The 27716-nt window shown below is 37.7% G+C and overlaps 1 protein-coding gene across 3 annotated transcripts in view; it reads right to left on the reverse strand.

The window, feature by feature from the left end:
• Positions 1-4540: 4540 nt before the first annotated feature.
• Positions 4541-27716, reverse strand: part of LUZP2 (leucine zipper protein 2) — a 415984-nt gene continuing 392808 nt past the window's right edge. For 2 of the 3 annotated variants that reach the window (XM_059068958.2, XM_067038082.1), the window contains exons 10-12: positions 21323-21415; positions 8888-8974; positions 4546-8130 (exon numbers count right to left, since the gene is read on the reverse strand). In XM_059068958.2, the coding sequence (XP_058924941.1) occupies positions 8032-8130; positions 8888-8974; positions 21323-21415 (279 nt within the window). In that variant the 3' untranslated portion in view covers positions 4546-8031. Of the gene's footprint in view, positions 8131-8887; positions 8975-21322; positions 21416-27716 lie in introns of all 3 variants that reach the window. The other variant, XM_067038081.1, reaches the window with a different exon arrangement.

Genomic DNA, 27716 nt, shown 5'->3' on the forward strand with positions numbered 1-27716 from the left:
GAGACCCAAGCTCAGAAAGGCTTCTGAGGATTTCCTAAAAAAAAAAAAAATCTGCCAGTACCACCATGCTTGCCCTAACCCTTGACCTAAGCAGAGAACACAGGTTAACCTTCAGAGAAGAGAGCAGTGAGTTTGCATTATTAATCTCTAAGAAAAGAACAGGAGACATTTAAATCTCTGATGTGTTAAAGAACAATAGTTACCTGTCAGGCCACCTGGTGAAGTAGGAGTTTCTAGAAACTGTGCAGTATGAATCCAGCAGACAAATCTACCTTCAGATTATCTGAGAAAAAAATAAATTATGCAAAGCACCCCAGATCTTAAGTAAAAGCCAGTTAACCTTGGCAGTTGTATCATGGAGTAATTAGTATTTCATTCTGCAAGTTATAGACATACATTTAATAGTGTTTTACCCAAATTTCAAATTAAACACATAGATAACAAAGTAACAATTCATCACTTTACTTAAAGAGAGAGAGAGAGAAAAAGATAAAACTAAGCAAAGTATTTCCTCATAAACAGACACTGGTTTTAAAAAGTGTAGTGATTTCAAAGTAATCCACACCTGGAAACTTTTACACCAAACGCTTGTCATAAGCACATTCTCTCATTAACATTTGAGACAAATGAAATACCTCCCTTTCTTTGATCTTATGATTTCATCTTATTTCTCTAACAGTGTAGTGTACCTATGCTCTAGTACAGTCAGGGCACGTGGTATAATTAATATTATAATTACTCACCTTCTTTTCCCCAAATAAAAAATACTTTGGTTAATATAAGGACAGTTGGTAGATTTCTTTTGAGGCTTCATACCTAGGAAACCATGCTGAAAGAAATTCCCCCTTTTAGAACATCCAGTGAATAACTCCGCATGTAATTCCCTACTCTAGGTCTAACTATAGACAAATGAAAAGACATAAAGAGGTACATGAGGCAAGCCTTTGTATTTGAGGGATGGAGATGATTGTCCATATCAAATGGCTGATTTGAGATGCTGATTTGGTGTGTGCATTTGCACAACCTAGATCAGCACAGTGTGCTTATTGCAACTGCATTGGACGTTCACTTTACTATACATACATGCATCAAGACATGTATGTACATGGATAGAGATGTAAACATATGAAGGTATTCATAAACTAAATTTATGCATCCACAAATTAAAATGTTCACAAGTGCCAGAAAACACAAATATATATAGAAACTACTATATTCATGCCTACAATGAGCAAATGCAGACAGGAGCATGCACAAATGCATACAGTGAACGTGCATGTGTATAAGAAGATACATGAGCAACTGTTAGGGTTCAGTTAATGATGAATAAAACAAACGCATCCTAGAAATATCTAAAATTTATTTGTGAACTCCAGTACCCCAAAACCTTAAATGCATAACCCCCAAATAAGATGATCATGAAAGGGGAAATAGAAAGTGAGATTAACATTGCAAAGGAGAAAAATCTGCCCTAAATTTTCATTCAAAAAACTAGTCTATGTCTCCATGATGAGATGAATGAGGATATTTTTTCAAGGATTCGTATTTCTCCACCTTTTTAATCTCTTTAATTATGACCAGGAAGATAAAATGTGAGAAGGTGTTTTCTTTTTCAAAGATCATAGAGTTCATTTCATCAACTTGGTACCATCTAAATTATTTTTTTGAACATACCTACCTGGTCCACCATTCTTCTGATTCAGAGAAAGCTTACTCTTTATCTCATGCTTTTCCCAAGTTGCAAACATTAAGTGGGCTAATATGCAATCAAGCATCTACATATTCACTGTGTAACAAATGACTGGAAACACATCTAGTAAATACATTCAACTTTATTTATGCCGCATCTATGCATCTACTTTAGAGGGATTTATTTCACAGATTAAATGAGTGGACTTAAAATATGCTCTAAATTACCTTTTCCTCTTACCCACAATGTCCCTAACTCTTACCCATATTGTTCTGCTCTTCTTTCACTATGTCAGAAGCTCCTGGTGAAGTCATTCTCAGTGGATTTCATGAGCGAAGTGTCAGCAGCACATTTTACTCATGTTGGAAACATGACCATTTAAATATGTAGACTCTCTGCTCAGTGTACACTAAGATTTACATACCTAGTGTGTTATTCCAAAGAAAGGCATGAAGCGTAGCTTTGGGGATTTCCAGCCCAGATGATCTTTAAGTTTTGGGACCAAGATTGAAGGAGCCTAAAGGGGTCAAACTGAAACTTTCAGGGGAAAAACAACCAATATGTCACTGTGAGTATGCTGCTAACTTTCACAGGAACTTATCAGGGATGTTCATCCTCTGCTCCATTGTGCTGCATCCACCAAACTTGAGCTGGAAGCTTCTGCTTAGTAACTCTCTCTTGATTTACTTTTACTGGGCACTTTATCATGAAAAAAGTGGTAAAGATGAGCCGTAGTCAGAGAGAGGACAAGACCCACCACAGGATGCTCTCTCTTTTTCTCACCCTTGGTAGAGATGCTGCCCAAGGAAGTATGCCCATTCAGCAGTTAATCAGATGCAGAGGTCAACTGCTTCTTCCAGGAGCCTCAAATAGTGCCTGATTTTCTGGAAACAAATATATTGCATTATATGACCTTCCCAAGGTGCCACTGTGTCTACATGATATGAGGTGAAATGGTGTTCTCAAAGGAATTAAGGAATCTAGGAGTGGGAGGTACCAAGAAGTGGGGAAAGGGAGACACACACACAGCACATTTGCTTTATTTCTGATGCAAATGCTGTAATGTACAAGCTAATCCTGGTCAATCATCATGACATTGAATACATGGCTTTTCTGAGAGAAAGAGAGACAGAGAAATAAAATTTCTATTTTTATGAAAGAAACCTACATTTTGCTGTCATCTATACCTCATAGACTCATATATCCTAGCATTCAGGGAATAGAAAGCAATGGCACTTTTTCCATATGATGCTTTCTTTTTCTGAACAGCACTGATTCACAACCATTTATTTGAATTCAAGCATTCAGTTTCATATATTGTTAGCTAATATCTGAAAATACTACAAAATTTATTTTTGAAGGTTTGGACAGTCATGCAAAATATATTCATTATTGTTAGTTTAATACCATTTTCTAAGTGAGAACTTCACACAGGTATGATACATTCACACCCACACCCCTGCCCCATAGTATGCTGTAAAGGGAACCCTGTGTAGCAGTCATACACTTTTCTGTGTACTTCCCTCATTAATGGTTGTCTCTTTCTCTAAACTGTAAGCTCCATGAAAGCAGGACTCTGGCATTCGCAGGAGAGACAGTGTGGTGAAACGGTTAAGCACATGGATTCAAGAAACTCGTTGCCAGATCTATATCCTACTTCTTCCTCTTACAGGCTGTATGATCTTGGGCAGTTCAATTAACATTTTCTACCTCAATTGCCTCATCTGTGAAAGGAGGATAACTGTAATATCTATCTTAAATAATCCTCAGAATACTTAACTAATAATAAAAAATTAAAACAGTGGCTGGTATATATTAAGCACAACATTAATATTCATAATTACTATTTTTGTTTACTATTGGATCTTCAAAAGAAGTGGAATGGCAGGCACATTGTAGAATCTCAAAGAATATTTATTGAATGACTGAATGACTGGCTGACTGAATGAACAAAGGGAGAAAGGAGATCATCAAGATTATGTTCTTCAATGATTTTCAAATCACTTTAGACTTGGACTTCCTTTCACCACTAAAAGTATATGCAGAATGTGTAAGCCCAGCAAATAAATTACATAAAAGAATAGATCCTCTAGTAGTGAGCCCCATCCTCTATAGATATTCATTTACCTTCTCAGCAGCCCTTGGCTTATGTCTGCTAAAAAACTAGGGCTCAACAGAATGGAGAGGAAAATCTTAGCCCAACCACTTATGGTGTAAAAGCTTAGAAACTTATACTAAAAGAAATCGAGTGACTTGTACAGGTTCAGGCGAATGTCCAATCTGGGTTCCAATTAAAGACACATATGTGCCATGTGAATTATGTCTATGACATTGAGCTGCATTCCAAAATTCATGCAGGAGTGCCATATCTATTCTGTTTAGTCACAGACACAGGCCCAATAGAAAAATGCAAAGGAAAAATAACCTAAAATCAAAACAAACAAAAACAAAAGCATGATATTTATTTTCTTTTCCTAAAAGGCTATGTCTTATGATTTCCTGTTATCATACTAGAATGTGTTACCTTGTTGCTTTCTTTACTTCTTCCATTGATGCTTCAGGTTCTGAATTCATTCAACAGATATTTAAGCACCTGCTATGGGGCAGCTAGTTCTAAGCACTTGAGACTCATTTGCAAACAAACAGACAAAATCTCTGCCAACATGGAACTCTATTAAAAAAAAACACTAAATAAAATAAAGGTTTTCTGGGACAGTGGCAAAGAGAGATTGAAGAAATTTCCAGGATGACATTTCAAAAAAGTTCTTAGATCATGAAACACAGAAACAAGTACTATTTTAAAAGTTAATGTGTGTTTTTCAATTAGTTTAGGTAGATCATATACATAGTAGTCTTGGAAACAAACGTTTATTGAGCAAAAATAGGCCGTTTTTCAGTACCTTTTATTCTTCACCACTTGACCATCGATATTATATAACATAACCCAGATGAACAAATAGTTTGGGGAAATTTAAGACTGTATACATGACTAAGAAAATGTCCCGTAAGTAAACAAGTGTATGTTGTCATTACTCTCTATGTCTGACCAGTTTACCCGACTCTCTGGTGTCACTGATAATTTCAACCTCTACTTCAAGTAGCACTAATTACAGTACCTGAGCTGCAAAAATAAAAGATTCCATTATAGCAAAGTTCACAAACATTATTTTAGTCCATCTATCCACACTGTCCATCTAAAGCAGTAAATGTCTCCTTCACATATAACTGTCTCAGACTTCTAATCCAGTATACTGTATGAAACAGAAATGCCTCTCAAATAGCACTTCAATGCTAAATATATGACTAAAGAATGAAAAAAAAATTAGTTAGCCATAGATATTCAGTATTCAGAGATTTGTGATCACACAGAAAACCACATCCAGATGAGTTACTCAGTTTTTCACTTTTCATCTGAGAATGTTGGCATGGGATAGACACAGTCAGCTTTCATTTAGGTCTTACACATTTTAGGCAATAGTTTACATAGTTAATGCATATAAAAGGAAACACAAAGTCCAAAACCAATTCCCAACTTAGAATGAATATATCAGTACTTCAAAATAATAGAAATAAATTGTTAGTTCTGGTAGTACTCATATTAAAATAACTTATTCCACTGGAAAGTGTGTTTGTTTCTCAGTAGGAATCCATTCATATTCTACAAAGCATAAGTAATTCTTCACTGCTTACTATTACACGTACATAATAGAACTGTACTATCTACATTCAACATTTTGCTTAATTTTTTTTTTCCACATGAGGATAGTTAGGGTATGAATGTTAACTCCTCAAAAACAACATCTATTTATATAGGAGCTAATTAAAAGAAATATAAGAAATGGCACATTTTTTGTGTGTGGTACGCGGGCCTCTCACTGTTGTGGCCTCTCCCGTTGCGGAGCACAGGCTCTGGACGCACATGCTCAGCGGCCATGGCTCACGGGCCCAGCCGCTCCGCGTCACGTGGGATCTTCCCGGACCGGGGCACGAACCCGTGTCCCCTGCATCGGCAGGCGGATTCTCAACCACTGCGCCACCAGGGAAGCCCGGCACCTTTCTTATGGGCAAAAGACACACGTTTGTAAAGCATTTTAAACCTCAGCAATTAATGGATTGAGAGAAATAAAATGCATTCATTAAACTCAAGTCATAGTACATACTAAAAAGAATTATGTGATTAACTGTTAAAAGGAACTCCCAGAATATTTCTTAAAAATATTTATAAAGCTCTTCTATTACAAATTATTTTTGTTTTTAAACAAATAATGCAGTGAATATACCACAGTAAACTCTGCAGGATGCATAATGCTATCTATTGTTAAAGAAAAATGTGTACATTATATTCATTCAAAGCCCACTCCATCACGCCAGTATTTAAGAGAAGAAAATTGATTATATTATCATGTAGTAGTATAGGAATTTAGAGCATAGAAAAAATAATTTATAGATGAAGGTGTTCAAATTTGATTAATATTAAGCCAAATTCTCTTTCATCATGTTACCCTCTAAAATTTTCAGAAAAATATCAGCCTGACTCTATTTTTATTATTTCCAAAGATTCCTCAAGACATACTTTGTTAAGGTGAAATGGTGATTAACTTTCCATAGGATCCATATGGTCTGGGAGGGAAGTTGGAGCCATGGGTGGAGGTAGGAAAGTAAACCTAAATTAAACTAAATTATCTGCTTCCCTTTCATAAATCTTTAGAGATGGTTAGGGTTTCTGGGTACAATATGGAAATTACAAGGAATAGGACCTGGGAGATTAGCAATATTCCATCTCATCGAATTAAATGATTTTTAGAGCTGAGGAGTCAGCAGGAGCTGCAGACCTTGATCTTTTCTTTTGTCCTGGTCATTTCACCTGAAAACCCTATAAATCATCTATAAAACTAGTTCTCTTTCTTAGGTAGCCTGTAATCTGAAAAATACTGATAAGTGACACAGAATTACTCAGCAAGTACAATTGCTACAAGAATATGTCACAGTATCACTTTTACTATTAATGATAGTTTGTCATTTCTCCAGATCACTAAATTTCTTTGAATATGTCATTGTGGTCAAAGTTGTGCCATCATAGCCCAGAATTTAAGTTCATCTATTGATTACAGATCATGCCAGGATACTGTGCTCCAAATTAATTGTGGCTTGGCAGATCCAGTCTATAAAAACAATGGTTTTATATGCTTTCTACAAAATGGGTCTAACCAGCAGAAGTGAACAGATTTGGTGCAGACAACCTAACTGCATAATTTAACCTATTAATTTTAGTCTATAAGTTTGACGCTATACGCATCGTTTCAATTAGTGTCAATTACTCTTGCTTATGAGGTATGTTCAGAGTATCCAAGAGTGAATTTATTTGATCAGTGGTATTCCTATGTAGAGTCCCAACATCAAAGGTTCCCACAGCCACTGATTTGTTTTAGTAATACATTTGTTTTCAAAATATACAAATTGGGGTTCATTAGTTCTACATGGCTATTTTACTTTCATCAAATCCTCATTTTAAAATGTATATTATCTGCTTGCATATTTGTATTTTGGACCTCTCTTCACATCCCACATCCTATTACCCAATTTCATACCAAAAATCACACTGTGCATTTCAAACAGCTTGATTTATAGCTTGGAGTAATTCCAGCAGATAACCATAGGGGTGTGTCTATAGAATGCCAAAAATCTAATCAATTGTGTCAGAAATTTAGTCACTCTTCCTTGATATTTTGTCTAAATCATACTAAACATATTTAAAGAATTTTGTTAATTGACTAAACCCCTGACGGAATTGCCTTGATATTATTTAGACATGGTTCTAAACAGTAATGAGAACAGCAATGAACACACTCAAAAAAATAATATATTCGGGTCAGTACAGATTCCAACCTTGAGGAGAGTGACTGCAATTAACCAGCATGGACCAAAATCTTTATGATACGGTTTCAATTTGGATTCTAAGAATGCTGAGGATCCACATTTAATCATTCTCCAGCTGATTTAAAAAACAAGATCATGGAAGTACTGGATAACCAAATGAACCAGAAGAATTAAATGTTATATTGCATTTGAGTTCAAAACAGACCAATTTATACTGGGCAATTTACTGATAACAATGATGATGTATGACTATGGATATCCATTTTAATTAGGTTATTGCTTAAGGATCATAATTGGCCTTGGAATCTTTTGGAAAATTTGTACACTACTGTATAAAGTTACATAAAATTGTGAAAAAGTTGCATGCTTTAAAAACTTAGTATTTCCATCAAGCTTGTGGTCTAAAAAGAGTATGAAGACAATAGCAAATGGATGTTTTTAACACAGTTTCTTGGTATTTACAATCATTTTTTGTCTCTATTTGCCTTCCCTTCAGTGCTGGTCAATTGTTTTCCCAGGTTTTTTTCCTCTTCGCATTCACTACAAGGAGGCACTGGCACATTCTGTCAAACAATACGGAAAAGACAATTAGGAGAGTCAAAATAAAAATGTTGAATGTAAAAATTAAAATCCTAACAGAATAACTCATGTACCTCAACAAATATCTTACAGAAGACCAATGCCAGGCAGAAAATAAGTGTAAATATGTTAACACTGCTACTTCTTGAAAGCACATAAAATATTTTCCACAAAAGGCAATATTTCAAAAACTATTTTGAGAAAACTTTGGTCAAACCATTCAACTCTGATGAATCTAACCCCCAAATTAAACATGTGTTAAGTAAAATGAATCCTAATAATTGCTATGATGTAATACGTTTGGTCAAATATAGAACAGTCCAGATAGAAGTTCAGAATTAAGCTCCTGAGTTGTTTCTTTATTACTTGTTTTTGTGGGGGATATGTACTTCTTTCTTCCTTCTCTGCTTTCTCAAGTCTTCTTATCTTCTTTGTCCTATAAAGAATATATGTATAATTTTTGTTCTCTGTTTACTTTTTGTTTTCTTCTTGGTTGCTGGGGAGGGGTGAGACCCCTCCCTTGCCCTTGTTCTTCTATGACCTCAGCTAATCAAACCAAAAGCTTAGTGGCAGGCACAGTGGTCATGGAAAGGTCCAGAGGCAATAGGTGAAAGATTTGTCTTGTATTAGGTAATACAGCATCCCTGCTTTAGCTAAAGCAAGAGAGAAAATCATGGAACCCAATAGCTTCAAAAAGTGCTTTCTGACAATCAAAACAAACAAACAAACCAAACCAAATACCTGTGGGACAGGTTCTGATTCTGCAGTGTCATTGCTTGCAGGATTTTCTTTGTGCTTCATTGAACAGGTCTTGCTCCCCTGTAAAAGCTGTGATTGAAAATAGGCCAATGAAGTTAAATTAAATGAAGGGAGGGAATAGAAAATCTCCTTTGAAATCTTCCCATTGAAAACTTCCTTCACTTTGAGACAAACTGAAAGGGCAAGCTAGGGACAAATTTATCACAACATTAGTGGGATCCCAGGGAATGGGCAAGCATTCATAGTCCATTTGGGAATCTTAGTGATGCTTATGACAGTCAGCTACTACAACAAAAGCTCAATTCCAATGGAAAGTTCTTTCTTTGCAAAAATTTTTAAAAAGAGTTATAAAACTACTATATTCTATATACATGATGTGTCTAGACTGTAGGATCGAAATATATCCATGGCCTTTATGCCTGCCGGCCATCAATATTGCAAGCCAGGAAACAACTTAAACAGTATGATCATTGTAAAAAATTAATAAACTGGAATCACAATTAAATAGAGTCAGGAGACCAGAAAGGGGTTCTCTCACACCTTGCAGCAATAGCTGAGCCCAACAAGAGGAAAAAAGACCCCTCTCCTTTCCTGGCAACAGCTCAGCCCATGAAAAGTCATGAACTCTCTGTTTACTGTAGCCCTTCCAACTTTCTTTTCCCCTCTATGAAATAATTCTTTTTCCTTTGCCTTGTGGGCACTTGTACCTTGCTCACCATGGTTGCAGACCCAAAATTGTAATTCTCTGATGATCCCAAACAAACCCATCATTGCTGAAGAAATGTCTGTCAGTCTGTTTGTTTTCGGTCAACATCATCAATCTGTCTAGCAAAAAACTTCAACATCTTAAAAAAGATTATATTTCTGGGAAGAAGATCATATATTTTACTAACCAGGAAATCTCATCTTACTTATTAGCCTCAATAGTCTTGAATAAAATGAATTACTGGCAGCATATTCCAGTTTCCCTTCATTTTTCATTTTAACCAAGGTTAAAATATTGAATTTTCCTTCTCTCCATCCCTCCCTTTCTTTCTTCCCTCTTCCTTAGTCTGCCTCGCCTCCCTCATCCTTTCCTTACTGCCTCTCATTCTCCCTTCATCTCTTCCTTTTATTTTCATCTTTTTTATTTTAAACACATTTTAAAGTAACTAAAAATTGTTTAATGTAAGAATATGCACTTTTTTAAAGCTATTTTTCTGTAATCCTTTCCCTGTATAAAACGTATAGCACGTATAACGTATTGAACACTCATGTTACTTTACCCTTCTGTGTCTGTGTAATATGCTTTTCCTCTCCACCTTCATAAAAGTCTCCCTTCACTGGGAGATCCTGAAGACCAGCTACTTGTTCCCTCCCTAGCACAACATTTTCACCACTGGGTAGGCTCATCACACTCTCCTGCTCTAAAGGTACAATGCATTAGAAACATTAGCACACTTAATGTTTTTATATGTATATGCATGTCTGACTCTTCGATATATTTTAAGTTCCTTGAAGATAGAGGCTACATGTTATCAGCCCTAGAGCCCAGCTAGATGCCTATTAGATAGCAAGTGGTCAATATCTAACCACTAAATAAATAATAAATGAATAAAACAAACATTGGCTATGAAAATATTTCAGTCCTTTAGAATTTTCATAAATGCCTGAGTTTTTCATATGAGATTTAGTTATATTTGATAAAAGCTCCAAAATAGTTGCACATAGCCCCTTCTTCAAAATAAGCCTATAGTATAGTGGAAAAGTAAGATTATAACTATAATAACAGAAATCAGTAGTCAAAACCTTGAGTGCCTTAGTCCAAAGAATTTTAGGCATCTACACAGAGGAATCTTCTACACTACCTAAGAATTTTTTTTCTTTTTATGTTGTACGGGTTTGAGTTAGACCTAGAAACTAAAATTTCCCTGGAATATTATAATTGTTTTGTTTTTACTGTAATAATACAACTGACCTTTGTTTTTATTATACTTGCTTTCGGCCTTGGAGAAAAAAAAATGAAAATAAATGTACTAAATCAAGCTCAGAATGCAGAAAGTAACCTGTAGAGTGTAAGGTTTCCCAATATATATTTTGGAATAATGGAGTTCATAAATCACATAAGTTTGGAGAAAAAGTTTATTTGAACATTAAACAGTGGTATTTAAGGTAGTTCTTCTCAGAGCCTTTAACAGACAATTTCTTAAAGCTTTTGTCTTGAATGATCTGCTCATTTAAGGTGCTTGTTAAAAAATAATACTCCTGGGTGATAATTCAGTCCGAATATAGGGCTTGCATTTTTAATCAGCAATCCAGCAATTCAGATGCACAGTGAAATTTGAAATCCACTTCTTTGTAGTGTACAAATGCATTATAAATCTCTTAGGAGATATGATATAACCATTTGCCAAATCTATTTGACCCCAAAACCATTTTTTGTGTATGAATTATTACTTGAGGTCATTGTCATGAGAAAGATACTGTGGGATTTATAGTGGAGTATGTTCTTTCATTAATGCAAGCACAGCTGACTATTTGAGACAAGTCTTTGATCATCTGAGCATTGAATACTTATTAAATTTCAACAGTAAAGAAAATATTACGTGGCTGAAAGACAGCTCCAACCTTTTTTGATATTTTGATCTTATAATGAACACAACTTTTAAATTTATTTTTTGTGTGCCTCACAGGCATTGTGGAAACTTCATGAGATAGGGTTCATAAAATTCCTAGTGTTTCTCAGAAAGGCAACAGATATAAGCACTCCTGAAGGTGCAAGCCTTCAAAACACTGTCTCAATTAGATAAAATTCAACCTGATGAGTATAGTATCTATTTCTAGAAACTCAAGTAATAAAATATGAAGAATGATCAGGAAAGTCTGCACAGATTCAGCTACTTCAGTATGCAGCTCACCTATTAATTATACAGGTGACCTAGAGAGGACCACAGCTGGGTCTGTAAATTATGAAATGGGATGAGCCATGAACGTATCTTTATTAAAGTGATTACACGCTCTTTCTCACATATACATCTTCCCAACACCACCAGAATAACCAGTTTGTTTCTGTGCTTTGGGCAACAAACTACCATCTGACAAAATGTTATATTATGGCCACAAAAGTAGGCAAAGTAACAACAAATTTAGTTGAGACAAGCCCTTTTAATTATTTACCCCTGTAGGAAAAAATACATAATCCTACCATGGTGGGGCAGACTCTAATACTGGGGTTTCCTTAATAATTATCAGGAGTCACGTGCAAATGAATTTGAGTCCCAACTCCATCTCCCACTATCTCTGATAATGAACATTGAGGTTCCAAACTTTGGTATTTTACAGAAGAATAAAATTAAACACCAGTGACAAACAAATTTCGACATTAGAACAAATAAACCAACAAGCAAAACACACTGCTATTTTTCAACAATATTTCAGAAAAGAAATAACATTTTAATACTAAAATTATATAAAGGATCCAATGTCAAAAGAAATTGTTCTTGAGAGGCAGAGAGAGAGAGAGAGAGAAGAGAGAGAGATTGGTTCATGGAAAATCTGCTAATATTTTGTTATTTGACTATTAAATGTCTATTTTCTACATTCCTATATTGTTGAAAACTTCATGACAGGGCAGTGCTTGTCCTGCTTGGAATGATGGTAGGAAATACCAATTTAACCTCAATTTTCCCTCATTTGTAAAATGGAGATAATTCAAAATTTTGACATCAAGTGACATGATACAATGTAGGTAATTCAGCTAGGTGAATGGAGTAAAGAGCCCATCTCAGGTCAGAATTGCTTTAGTCCTTATTTGCTGTATACACTTGGAAAAGTTACTTCATCTTAAGGAGGTTCTGACTCCTTATCTGTAGGGTAGGCAAAATGATCCCTACCTGACAGGATTTTTGGAAGATTTAGATTAAACTATAGAATGGTTCCTAAAGGAATAGTTTGCACATATTAGGTGCTCCTCTTATGACCTTTCTCTAAAACTTTAAAAGAACTCAAAATACTTAATGCAAATGCATAACTGGGCAACCTGAAATTTTACCAAGAAAAAATATCTCTGACAGTTAAAAAGTCCAACTCATTCTTTATATTTAATTAATATCTGGGACAAGCTGGAGGCTAAAAACAAGCATGATTTTCAGAATACTGTAAAGGAGAAAAAATGGAATTAAGTACCAAGATTTTTAGAAACATGAACACATTTTGGCTAAATTTTTCTCTCATGTCACTCTTGTGTACGAAATGAATTTTTAAATATTTATTACAGAATGATACTTTAGTACTGTTTTAATATTAAAAAGGGCATAAACTAGAAAAGAAGTTCAAAGATTAAAAATGTAATGCTGGGGCTTCCCTGGTGGCACAGTGGTTGAGAATCCGCCTGCCGATGCAGGGGATACGAGTTCGTGCACCGGTCCAGGAAGATCCCACGTGCCGCAGAGCGGCTGAGCCTGCGCGTCCGGAGCCTGTGCTCCGCAACGGGAGAGGCCACAGCAGTGAGAGGCCCACGTACCAAAAAAAAAAAAAAAAATTTAATGCTGAATCAAAGTGATGGCTCTTAATTCAGTTAATGGAGGAATAGAGGAGTGGGAAGGAGACAGGGTCTGACACTGATGCTCCCTAACCAGGCTCCTCTAGGCAAGTCACATTACCTCTCTGAACCATAATTCTTCATCCTTCACACAAAATAGTTAAAATTTTGAAACATGAAGCCCTGTCTAACTTCATAGTTTTATTCATTTATTTATTTTTAATTAATTAATGTATTTATTTATTTATTTTTGGCTGCATTGTATCTTTGTTGCTGCGTGCAGGCTTTCTCTAGTTGCGGCGAGCTGGGGGCCACACATCGTTGCAGTGCATGGGCTTCTCATAGCAGTGGCTTCTCTTGTTGCGGACAACCGGCTCTAGGTATTCAGGCTTCCGTAGCTGTGGCACGTGGGCTCAGTAGTTTTGGCTCATTGGCTCTACAGAGCAGACTCAGTAGTTGTGGCACACGGGCTTAGTTGCTCCGCGACATGTGGGATCTTCCCGGACCAGGGCTCGAACCCGTGTCCCCTGCATTGGCAGGAGGATTCTTTTTCTTATTTTTTAATTAATTAATTTTATTTTATTAAAAACAAATTTTTAGCTGCATTGGGTCTTCGTTGCTGTGTGTGGGCTTTCTCTAGTTGTGGTGAGTGGAGGCTGCTCTTCATTATGGTGTGTGGGCTTCTCATTGCTGTGGCTTCTGTTGTTGCAGAGCACAGGCTCTAGGTGCATGGGCTTCAGTAGTTGTAGCACACGGGCTCAGTAGTTGTGGCTCGCAGGTTCTAGAGCACAGGCTCAGTAGTTGTGGCGCACAGACTTCGTTGCTCCGCAGCATGTAGGATCTTCCCGGACCAGGGCTTGAACCCGTGTCCCCTGCATTGGCAGGCAGATTATTAACCACTGTGCCACCAGTGACACATAATTTTAGATATTCATGATTTCATAATTTTAGATATTTTGGAAAAAGTAACTTCATAATTTCATAACTTATGAAACGTCATAATTTTAGATATTTTGGAAAAATATTTACAAGCATCTGTTAAGATGAGTATTCTGTTTGGTGCTGAAGGAAATGTCAATACTTTTATAGTCTCTGTCCTCAAATTGCTTATTATCTAATGCAGAATGAGAACCTTATACAAATAATCAACATGCAAGATGGACTGTGATACAGGATAAAATATGTGTATAAACCAAGTACTATGGGGACCCAGAGGTGAAAACCATTATGTCTCCGGGAAGGTAGAAGGGGTCAAAGAGTTACTGACCAATTTAACCTTTGTATTTGCACATCACTGTTTGGCGAATTTCCTTATAATAATTATTAACATGCTTATTGGGTTATTTGTATTTTCCAAATTATAAGTTAATCATTATTCTTATGGTTTTTATATGATTCCTGGTAAGAAATAATAATTAACATTTTGCATGCTTTATTTATTTTTTATTTTTTTTATTTATTTTTTTTTTGTGGTATGCGGGCCTCACTGTTGTGGCCTCTCCCGTTGCGGAGCACAGGCTCCGGACGCGCAGGCTCAGCGGCCATGGCTCACGGGCCCAGCCGCTCCGCGGCATGTGGGATCTTCCCGGACTGGGGCACGAACCCGTGTCCCCTGCATTGGCAGGCGGATTCTCAACCACTGCTCCACCAGGGAAGCCCTTGCATGCTTTAAATTAAGATGTTATAGGAGGGTAAACATGGAAATTTATTATCTAATGTAAAAAGCAGAAATTTATTCTAAAGCCCTTAGGAAACTATCTATACTTCCCATGTAATCTGGAGGCATGCCTTTTCCTTCTTAAAAAAAAAAAAAAAACCACAGTAGCACAATGAAGAATGCCTTGTATGAAGCCAACCTCTTCAGATGGTCTGATGGAATGTAGCCCAGAATGACAATGGTATATGGTCTCTTAGCCCAATTACAGCAGGGCATGACTTGCCTAGAAAATTTTTTTAAGCTAATGTCTGCCAACAACTCATCAGGGCATCAAATGCCACACAGTGAATATTGGATATAATTGCAAACTAGGACTTTTTAAATCTCTGCCAAAATTGTTTTATCATGAAAATGCTGGCATAATTTTCTACTCGCAACGCTAGATTTATTTCCTGCACATTTTCTCCTCTCATTTCCCTGGACAGTGCTTTGCTGTTGAATAAACTCCCTTTGGTCAGGGACTTGTAAGCAGGTGTGATGGAAAGAATCTGAGCGAGGAGTGCTTCCAATGCTAAACATAAGCCGTTGTTGCCTTTCGGTTCCTCAGCACATTAAGAAAAGTTAAGTGTGTGCTACCTAGAGGAGTCAGAAACACTGTAAAGCACATCTACATTGAACAGTAAGTCTCAATCCCTATGTGGAAATTAAAATAAAATGTTCAATGTCTTTAATTCTTGATATGCTATTAAACAATATGAGGCACATTTGCAAACTGCAGGAAAATGGGATGAAGCAGATACATCCTTTGCTTTCTCCCTGTGACTCCAAAATTACCATTGACGCAAAGCTGCTTTCAAAGGAATTTAAACATCCCCAAAACTGATAGTCCAATATGCTGTTAAGCTTTTGGTGATCCATTTCAAGTTTTCTATGTCTACTAAGAAAAGGGTCAAGAAATCCAGTGGCCATTTTCCTAGGTGACCCTGCCTGGCTGCATAGGGCAGGAAGTGGAACAAACCCACAAAGCTATCTAAGAATATGCATGGTCTCTAATTCCAAGTTTAGGACCTTGTCCATACAAGATATTGAGACTTGGAGTATGAATATTGCAGAGCAGCTTTTTTAGACTGAACTAATAAGGACATCCATGATAAAACTGAACACTGTGTATTTAATATCTATGATATATAATCATCATGATAAACCTGTAAGAAATCAACATTAAAGTTTCTCAAAATATTTAACAGGAAATATTGACAGAAGAAAATCTAGCTGGGTTTATTCAAACGATACACATTCCTGGGCTCTGTCCCAGTTCTACTGATGAATAATCGAGTGGAGCCTCACCACAAGCGGTTTTACAGGCTGACCTGATGAGTCATAGGCAGGCAAAAGTTTGAAAATCATTGACATCTATTTTATAGAAAAGGGATCTGAATAACAAAATCACTTGCCATAGCGACATGTTAGGAAACAGCAAAGTGGTAATTTCCAGGCTTTCTCTACCATGTTGTTTAGTCTAGGGTATGACCAACAGGAATGAAAATAACTCACCTTTGCTATTTATTTGCTAAGAGATTGCATGTGTTCCCATCAGCACTCAGTGAGGTTGCTGATGATCATAGAATCCTGCAATAGAATGGAATGATCTCATGATAGTTCTTTTCCTCTACTCTAATGCTTCATTTCGTGACTACATCCCAGAATGGTTGTTTTTCATTATTCAATCATATAATATACTATATTCTCTATTCTAGGCTAATTCTATTTTCAGATGCTTTTCACTGAGTTCACTTTTATGTTTGACTGAAATATTCTCCTCCTTATAGTTGTTTCTACCAGTTGCATCTGTTTCTGACCTGGAGAGTAAGAGTAAATAAGACTAGATTTTTTTAATGATGGCTGTTCTAACTGGTGTGAGGTGATACCTCATTGTAGTTTTGATTTGCATTTCTCTAATAATTAGCTGTGTTGAGCATTTTTCATGTGTCTGTTGGCCATCTGTATGTCTTCTTTGGAGAAATGTCTAATTAGGTCTTCTGCCCATTTTTCAATTGGGTTGTTTGTTTTTGTTATTGAGTTATATGACTTGTTGGTACACTTTGGAAATTAAGCCCCTGTTGATTGCATCATTTGCAAATGTTTTCTCCCAGTCAGGAGGTTGTCTTTTTGTTTTGTTTATGATTTCCTTTGCTGTACAAAAGCCTGTAAGTTTGATTAGGTCACATTTGTTTATCTTTGCTTTTATTTCTATTGTCTTGGGAGACTGAACTAAGAAAATATTGGTACGATTTATGTCAGAGAATGTTTTGCCTATGTTCTCTTCTAAGAGTTTTATGGTGTCATGTTTTATATGTAAGTCTTTAAGCCATTTTGAGTTTATTTTTGCATGTGGTGTGAAGGTGTGTTCTAACTTCATTGATTTACATGTAGCTGTCCAGCTTTCCCAGCACCACTTGCTGAAGAGACTGTCTTTTCTCCTGTATTTTCTTGCCTCCTTTGTAGAAGATTAATTGACTATACGTGTGTGGGTTTATTTCTGAGCTCTCTCTTCTCTTCCATTGATCCAAATGTCTGTTTTAGTGCCAGTGCCATGCTGTTTTGATTACAGTACCTTTGTAGCATTGTCTGAAGTCTGGGAGGATTATAAAGCCTTATTTATAATATCCGAGACATGGAAACAACCTAAGTTTCCAGGAGAATAAAGTGTTATATATAGAGGAATATATATGTATATGAATATTATTCAGCCATAAAAAAGGAAGGAAATCCTGCCATTTGTGACAACATGGATAAACACTGAGGGTATTATGCTAAGTGAAATAAATTGGGAAAAAAAGACAAATAACATTATCTCACTTACATATATGAAATCTAACAAAACAAAATAAACCCATAGAAACAGAGCAGATAGGTAGTTGTCAGGGCATGAGGGGGGATTGGAAAAGTAGGTGAAGGTGGTCAAAGGGTACAAACTTCCAATTATAAGATGGATAGATTCTGGGAATGTAATGTACACCTTAGTGACTATAGATAACAATACTGTATTGTATATTTGAAAGTTGCTGAGAGAGTAGATTTTAAATGTTCTCACCACACACACACAAATTAACTGTGTAAGATGATGGATGTGTTAAATAAGCTTATTGTGGTTATCATTTCACAATATATAGATATAGAATATCACTACTTTGTGTACCTTAACCTTACGTAGTGTAATGTGTCAATTATATTTTAATAAACTGGGGAAAAATTAGAAGTATTATAAAAGCAAGAAAAGTACACAGTCTGAGGAGATAAAAAAGCAATAAAGCCAGACTCAGAAATGGCAAATGTTTTGGAAGTATCTGGGAGTTTAAAAATAACTGTGGCTGATATGCTAAGGGCTCTAAGGGGAAAAGTGGACAAAATGCATGAATAAATGGGTAATATAAGCATAAGATGGAAAAATCTAAGGATCAAATGGAAATGCTAAAAATAAAGCAAAAAAACCCCACTGTAACAGAAATGAAGATTGCCTTTGATGAGCTCATCAATATTCTGGACATTGCCCACCGAAAAAAATCAGTGAACTTGAAGACAGGTTGATAGAAAGGTACCAAACAGATGCAAAGATAAAAGGGTTTAAACAATGGACAGAATGTCCAGAATTGTAAAATAATTAGAAAACCTGCAATGTAGAGGTAATGGAAGTACTAGAAGGATAAGAAAATAACAGAGGACATATTTGAAGTAAGAATGATGAGAGTTCCCCAAAGGTAATGACAGAACTCAATCACAAATCCTGGAAGATTAGAAAAACAAAATTACATCTAGGCATGACATCAAACTGCAGAAAACCACAGAGACATACTGAAAGAATCAAAAGGTGAAAACTTAACTACAGAGAAATAAGGATAGGAATTACTTCAGACTTCTACTTAGAAACAATTTAAGCAAGAAAAGATTGAAGTGAAATATTTAGTGTTAAAAAAATTGAAATATTATCCAGTAAAATTATCCTTCAAAAGTGAAGAAAAAATAAAGATCTCAGAAAAACAAAAACTGAGGGAATCTGTCACCAGTATACCTGCCTTTCAAGAAAAGTTAAAAGTTCTTCAGACAGGAGGAAATGATATAGTTCAGAAACGCTGATCTACAAAAAGAGAGGAAGAGTGTTCTATAAGGAATAAGTGGAGGTAAAATAATGTTTTCATTTATCTTGTTCTTAACTGATGAATAACAGTCTGTTCAAAATGACAATAGCAACAATGTATTTGGTAATTACAGCTTATGGTTAAGTGAAATGAATGACAGCAATGTTATAATAGAGGAACTGGAAATACTCTATATATACTCTCTGTATAAAGTTCTTTCACAACCCATGAAAGATGTGATAAATCCAAAACAGTTACAAATTATGGCAGACATCAATCCAACTATATCAATATTCACTTTAAATGTGAAGGGTCTAAGTATATCAATAAAAGACAGGGATTGTAAGAGGGGATAAGAGAAGAGCACACAACTAGATGTTGTATATAAGAAGTCAACTTTAAATATAAGGACACAGATTGATTAAAAGTTAAGGGACTCAGAAAGATATTCCATGCTAATATTAATCAAAAGAAAGTTGGAGTAGCCATATTAATTTTAGACAAAGCCAACTTCAGACCAAGAAAAATATCAGGGATAAAGAAGGACATTTGTATAATAATATAGGGGCCAATTCTACAAAAATATATAACAATTCTTAACATGAATGCACCTAACAACAGAATGTCAAGATACATGAGTCAAAAACTGATAGAACTGCAAGGAGAAATAGACCAAACCACTATTATAGATTAAGGCTTCAACACTCTCTATCAATAGTGGACATATCAAGCAGGGAGAAAACCTCTAAGGATATACTTGATCTAAACAACACTACCCATAAGGGTGCAGGCCAGAAGCTTCCAAGATTCTTATTTATTTTTAATTTTTTAAAATTGAGATATAATTGACATGTAACATTGTATTAGTTTTAGGTGTACAACATAATGATTTGATATACGTATATACTGCAAAATGATTTTTTGGTAGTTTTAGGAAAGTATATCAAGAAACAAGGGCACTCTCCTTAAAATTAACCCAATGGTCTCATCATTTAACTGGACATAAACATTTGAAAATCTTAACTATATCCCTAATTCAAACCAAACTCCTTAGCTTGTGAATCCAGTGCCCCTCCCACCTAAGTCCCAAATTATCTTCTTAGGTAACATCCCACCATTTTCTGTATGCTACTCTCTACTCATATTATTCAGATGTTTTCTTGTCTCTGCACATTCACTCACACTGTCAGCAACCTATCTGTTCTTCAAACTACAGCAAAAATGTTCCTTCCTGCCCCGAACCTTCTTGACTTCTTCCTTCCTTAGAAGTAAATTGCAGAATATTTTATTTCTACTTCTCACTAACCTTATATTCTAAATTGTATGGTTTTGGAACATGTTTCAATATACAAAGGTGTGAAGGCCAAATTGTTGAGAAATTTATATTTCTAAATTTACTTTGGCAGTCAACAGAGGAAAGAGATTGACTTGTTTAACTTATGTTTCTATTATGCCTTATTTCCTTTGCTTTCACCTGATTTCTTTTCCATCATGAAGAGTTTCAGCAGATACTTTCCATTTTATCAACTAGATTGAAGCCTAGCTTTGAATCTATTAAATACAGCTGTTGTCATTTGCTGTTCCTCAAGTCCAGACATGATAGATCTGTTATCGTGTCAAAGTTCCAGAACTAAAATTTCATTTCACTTATTACAAGTGAAAGCACAGAGTACAAGTTCCATATTTCCTATTATAATTTGAAGGGTAAGAATCTCCCTTCCTCTAATGTAATGTCTCTATATTGCAGGGTTTATTTGCTTCTTGGGAAGAATATTATTGAATCACATTCTTTGTTTGGGGTTCTGTTTGTTTGTGTTTGTTTTTAATATTTTAATAGCTTTCTGTCATGTGATTGTGGGAATGACCCCCTTATCTCTCTAGCAATTCAAGTTCATAGTACCCCTAATTGTCTGATTATATTTCCTAGTGGAACACCTACATGATTCATATCTATCTGCATTTTCAAATTTAAAAGTACACTGTTTAGATAGTAGATATTATATATAAATAGAAAGTTTCATGGTGACATAAACTAGGGTTGTTAAAACGCTTATGTCCTTGTTTTCATGTTGAATGTTGTTAAAAACATTTTAAATTAATCTTACAATTTGAGTATCGCACTCAGGGGTACTCAGATATTCTTCCTTTGTAGTCTCAACTTGAGAGCTCTCATGGGCTTCAGAAGTGGTTTGTTGAGCCTTGAGAGAGAAAAAGAGAGAACATTAAAAAAAGAGAAAAATAGATTCAACAGAGAGATCCTTGAACTATTGTAAAACATGTTACAATGGCAACATCACACTCAAAGAAAAAGAATAAAATGAAAATTTATATATATCAGAGACCTTAAAAACTGTACCTTAAATATTAACTGTGAAATTAAATAATTTCTATTCAATTTTATATTAGTGCTGTCCAATGGGATTATTTTCCCACTGGAAATATTTATTTCTTGCATACTAAGCTTTTATTTTAAGGATCCTGGTTTCTCAAAAAAACAGGAATCCTATCATTTCTCTATATTTTAAACCCCAGTATATATGGGAAATAATAAGCACACATCTTGTTTCTTTAATAGGAAATAAGATGTTTTCTAACATCTCACCATAATTTACAAAAGAGAATTATATTCACTCCAATGCTTCACTAACCAAGTACTGTTTTATATCTCCAGAAACCCTAAATATTATTATAAATTTCTCTGTGCTACTTTCTACACAGAAATGTCAATGCACATGATCCAAGTTAGGTCTTTGGAACCTTCATTCTTGAAATTAAATACTGACTAGACTAAAAAGAGGCCATAAATAGGTACATTAGTTCCAGTAGGGTGACTTGTCCAAGTTGTTTCTACAATGAGACACTTCTTATGGTTCACATTCCCAGTCTTCTGAAGCACCCTCTGTTTCTGCCCATTCCCAGGTTTGTAACTTCTGTCTTCTCCTGGATAGTATGAGCTCCTGATGTTCTATCATTAAAGCTCCTTCATTTAATTTGGTAAGGGTCAATGTTGATTGCTTATAATCACAGAGACTTGAATGATACTGAGAGTCAATAAAATAAAACTGACAGTAAAACATAAGGGCTGAGATAGAGGTTTGCCATTGAAACCAACAGGAGGGAAACCTAACCCAGATAGGTAAGCTGTAAGAAATAACACCAGGCTCACCAATGATGGAGATTACATTTTAGAGTAGGTATTCAGTATCTTCCTTAAAATATACATATGCCCATATTGATAAATATTAATGTTTGCTTAATTATATTTTCTTATGCAAATATTGCGTATTTATGAAAATGCTCCCAGATTTTGGTGGTGAGACTTAGGTAAGAAATATGTGCAGAATAAAAGGTTTTTTCTGTTTATCTATCATCTATCTATCTATCTATTTTTGTAGACTTTTGCTATTTTGGACAAAATATAAAAGGGACTTCATTTACAATTAAGTTCAGAAAGAACAGGGGGAAAAGAATGACAGTACAACTTCACTCCTCCATAAGTTTGCCAAAGGCTACCCTTGTGCTCATATGTTAAACAACTGGGGTGCCTGTTTTGTCAATTTCTATATCTATTTACGAAAGTTATCTCAACTCTGCTTCAGGAAAAAAAAATACATACACTTTTCCTCTGTGCTACTAAAATTACTTCTAACAACTGGAGGAAATTATATGTCACTTCACCAATGTGAGCAACAATGCATGAAAAGTTAAATTACTTTAAATACAAAACCTTAGTATTTAATTGCAGAACTGGTTGCATTAAGCATAATACATGCAATCTTGATGTAGGCATTTGCTATCAGTGAAATGGCTACTTTTTTTTTTTTTTTTTTTGCGGTACACGGGCCTCTCACTGCTGCAGCCTCTCCCGTTGTGGAGCACAGGCTCCAGATGCGCAGGCTCAGCGGCCACGGCTCACGGGCCCAGCCGCTCCGCGGCATGTGGGATCCTCCCGGACCGGAGCACGAACCCTTGTCCCCTGCATCGGCAGGTGGACTCTCAACCACTGCGCCACCAGGGAAGCCCCGAAATGGCTACTTTTATTTTATTTTTAATTTTTATTTATTTATTTTTGGCTGCATTGGGTCTTCATTGCTGTGTGCGGGCTTTCTCTAGTTGTGGCGAGCGGGGGCTACTCTTCCTTGCGGTGTGCGGGCTTCGCCTTGCGGTGGCTTCTCTTGTTGCTGAGCACAGGCTCCAGGCACACGGGCTTCAGCAATTGTCGCTCCCGGGCTCTAGCGTAAAGGCTCAGTAGTTGTGGCACACGGGCTTAGCTGCTCTGTGGCATGTGGGATCTTCTCACATCAGGGCTTGAACCCGTGTCCCCTGCATTGGCAGGCAGATTGTTAACCACTGCACCACCAGGGAAGCCCCAGTGACTCCTTTTAGAAAGAAGCCTTATTGAGCCTGATGAATTAACAAAGAATGGGAACTGATTTGGGGGACCGATAATGTATTTTGGAGTTAAAGAAATGTGAATTCTGGTTCTGGATTAGCACATAAATAAATAAGGGCCTTCCTTAGACAATGTATACAACTTTGGAGGGCCTCAGTTTTCTGCTGCCCTGCTAAATTAGGTCAAGAACACCTAAATTGCAGTATGTTTTTTGTCTTATTTGTTTGTTTGTTGTTTACGCTTGTTTTAGGTTCACAGCAAAATTGATAGAAAGGTACAGAGATTGTCCATAAAGCTCCACCTCTCACACAAGCATAGCCTCTCCCATTATCAACATCACTCACCAGCGTGGTACAAATGTTATCAAGGATGAACCTACATTATCACATCATAATCACCCAGTGTCCATGGTTTATGTTAGGGTTCACTCTTGGGCAAAATTCTATAGGTTTGGACAAATGTATAATAACATATAACCATCTTTATGTTATCATACATAGTATTTTCATTGCCCTAAAAATCTTCTGTGCTCTGCCTATTCATCCTTATCCTCCTCACCGCTGGCAACCACTGGTCTTTTAATTTTCTCCATAGTTTTTCCTTTTCTAAAATATCCACAGTTGAATCATACAGTATGTAGCCCTTTCAGATAGGCTTCTTTCATGTAGTAATGTGCGTTTAAGGTCCCTGCATGTCTTTCTATGGCTTGATAGCTCATAGCTCTTTAGTGTTGATTAATATTCCATTGTCTTGATGTATGATAATCCAGGAATAGATGGATTTACTGGTGAATTCTACCCAACAATTAATGTGGAATTAATTAATATCTATCCTTCTCAAATTTCCAAGAAATACATATTTTACCTATTGTAGATGGTAGAAGTCCAATCAATAGAATAATCTTAGAAGTATTGAATTAGACCACAAGAGAAATTAGTTATTCATAATGTCCTAAAATATGATGGAGATATGCAAGACTTCAAAAATTCTCAGTATTCATATTGAGATATAATGTTTGTGCTAAAGAAGGGAGAAGTAAATAATGTTTGCAGGTGGTTAAACGTAGAATCAAAACTGAAGCATTTGATTAATAGCAGAATCCATTCGTTGGTATATACACCATTACCAGGAAAATAACTCTACAGAGATGACAACGGAAAGATGTGATTAGTGAAACGTGAAAGGATGCAACAAAGAGTGATTCTTCTAATCAAGAAGAATGGAGTTTTGGGGGGAGGAGGGAAAGCGGCGAGTAAGATGGAAGATGAGGGGGTCGCTGAGAGGTGGGAGAAGGCGTCCCAACCCGGAGACAGCAGGCAGCCTAACAGTGTGACCGGGCCGCAAGGCTTCACAGTGCGCAGATAAATGCGGGCAGGAAAGGATGCCACTGCCGCCGCCGCCGCCACCTCCTGGGTCGTCCGCTGGGGGTCGCACTGCCTTGGCAGACAACTTGACTTGAGAAGGGGGAACGACCTGACTCATTTGCACTGTGATCCCCTTTGCTCCGCCCACTGTGACCTTGAACCCCATGCACTGTGACCTCCCTTCCCCACCTTCCCACTGTGACTGGCATGTCTACAAGGGCTGTCCCAAGTCAATGGAAAGGGAAAGGGGTGGGGGTTAGAGGAGGGTTGGGGGGAACCCACGGAGGACTCAGAGTACAGTCAGACAGTGCCACTTGGCCACTTGGGGTGAAGCCAGTGCCAGCAATAACAGTTTATCATGCTCATTAATTTGGGATTTCAAAACACAAATGAGAACACCCGTCCACCGACCCTCAAGTGCATGTCTTCATCACTTACAAGCAAGTTCCATTTGAAAATATCTTTCTTTTTCTTTCCTTCCTATTTTTGTTTGTTTATACAAATATATGATTTGCAAAAAAAAAGTACATGGGAGGGGTTTTAGCAGTTTAATGAATTTTTAATTGAGAAAGGGTAGTTTGGTAGTCTACTTAAAAATGTTTCTGGGCAATTCACTAGAAACATTAACTAATAGGATTTTGGTGAACTTAGCTTCTGTATTCCTACTGCTGCCCAGAAAAGGGGTAGGGCTCTGCAGCCCCTAGGACAGATGAGCACCCCATGCCTATACCTCGTTCCCCCCAGCTAAGTCCTAGAGCATCTGGGCCCTCCCTGGAGACTGGGCTAGCTCTATAGGCTCAGAGAGCCTGGGGAGGATGCCAACCCCTCACCTCTAGTATTTTGGGAGATAGGGAAAGTGTACAGACTTTCCCTTCCAAAACCCCTCAGGGTGGTTCCCTACCAGCCCCGCTTACTACTTCTAGAAGAGGGCAGAGAGTGAGGCTGCACTCCCGGGCTTTAGCAGAAAGGCTGCGAGCCTTGCTCAGTATTTTGCTGTCAGCACAAAGAAAGCCAGGAGACAGTCTGACTCCAAGACACTGAGCCTTCTGCCGAGTGTGGAAAGAAGGTAGGTGGGTCTTCCCCCTCCAGCAAGGCTTAGAACTCTCAAGGGTCTGTGGAATGCCATCTCTGTTGATGGCATCAGCTCGGTAACTCCACCCGGTACATTTCCCTTGTGAAATCAATACCTTGGGAGCAGACCATTCTGAATAACATTTGGGGAAAGACAAGCTGTGCATTGCAAAGGTTGGTAATGACAGACTGGTTCCCCACAGGCCTAGGTTACCCTCGACTCCTTTTTCCAGAGCAAGGGCCTGGAATGAAGGCTGTTTCCCCTCTGCCTTTGGAGCCTGGAGATTTGCTTTGGCTCATTGAGGTGGAAGAGGCTTAAGGGGCCCTGCCCAGAGCAGCTGTGTGTGTACAATCTGGCCCCTCTCAGGCTTTCTGATCTCTTCCGTTGCACTTCATCTTATGTCCCTCAGCTAGCCAGATGGCCTCCTTCCTCAGCAGATGAGTTTTGGAGTGGTTGGTGTGACATATGTGATTAGGGCAGCTCACGGTGGCCAAGGTGGCAAGCTAGGTCTTGCAGGCTCACTCCACCTTTGGTTTTCTGGCTCTCAGCCTTGCCCAGTGGAGATGTCAGCCGGGCCCAGTAAGCCTTGGCCCACTACATCTTCCCATCAGGAGGAAAGGTCAGCTGTCCGCTGAGTCAGCAAGTAGTCCATAGCACAGGCTTAGAACGGTGGGAAGCCAGGATATTGTCCGTGAGCAGAGCTGGAACAAAGCTTCAGGCAGTAAGAACCCGCAGAACGTTGGGTGGTGCCCACAGGCTGCTCTGAGGGGACATGACCTCCAGGAGTGGGCAAGGGAGAAGGTTGCTGCTGCCTTTACAGTTCCACTGCCCTGACCAAGTCTCCACATTCTAAACGGATAGTGTCCATCCCTCATGTAATAGTGGTTTCTGGCCCAAGATGAGACCGTCCTTTTCAGTTGGAGACGGTACAGAGGTAGGAAGGTGGGAAGGCCAGAAGTGCTGATTGCTCAGCTGTCGGGACCACCTGTTCTTGCTGCCCTCCTCTAGTGGGAGCCAAGGGCAGCCTGGCTGATGGGCGTCTGTGGATCGAGGATGTAGCAGGGACTGATGCGCCCACCTCCCTCCGGCCAAAGATGGGGCTCTGCCGGCTGTGTGCCTGCCACCACCCACCAGCGGTCATGTCCTGGCTTCCCAGATGGAGAGGTGACAGGCAAAATTTTAAAAAGAAAGAAATGAAAACAGGAAACTATTGTGTTTGGGGGAGGTGTGGGGGAGATGAGAGAATGGTTTGGATTTTGTGTGGGTGTTTGTGGGTTTTTTAGGGGGGTAGTTGTAACTCTCCTTAAGTGCCTTTTTAAAAAACTTTTTGTTTGTTTTTTTGCGGTACGCGGGCCTCTCACTGCTGTGGCTTCTCCCGTTGCGGAGCACAGGCTCAGCGGCCATGGCTCACGGGCCCAGCCGCTCCGTGGCATGTGGACCGGGGCACGAACCCGTGTCCCCTGCATCGGCAGGCGGACTCTCAACCACTGTGCCACTGGGGAAGCCCGGAAGCCCTTTTTATTTTATTTTTTAAAATTTTTTAAAAGTAAGCTGCAGGCTTTGGCTTGGAAAACCCCAGGGGAGTTGGGGGCAGAAACCTGAGGCCGCTGCCCCTTTATCTGCCTTCATGGTACTGTCCCCTTCCCCCAGCTCCTCCCTGACCCCGTGAG

This window comes from Kogia breviceps, chromosome 7, assembly GCF_026419965.1.
Source record: "Kogia breviceps isolate mKogBre1 chromosome 7, mKogBre1 haplotype 1, whole genome shotgun sequence".
NCBI lineage: Eukaryota > Metazoa > Chordata > Mammalia > Artiodactyla > Physeteridae > Kogia > Kogia breviceps.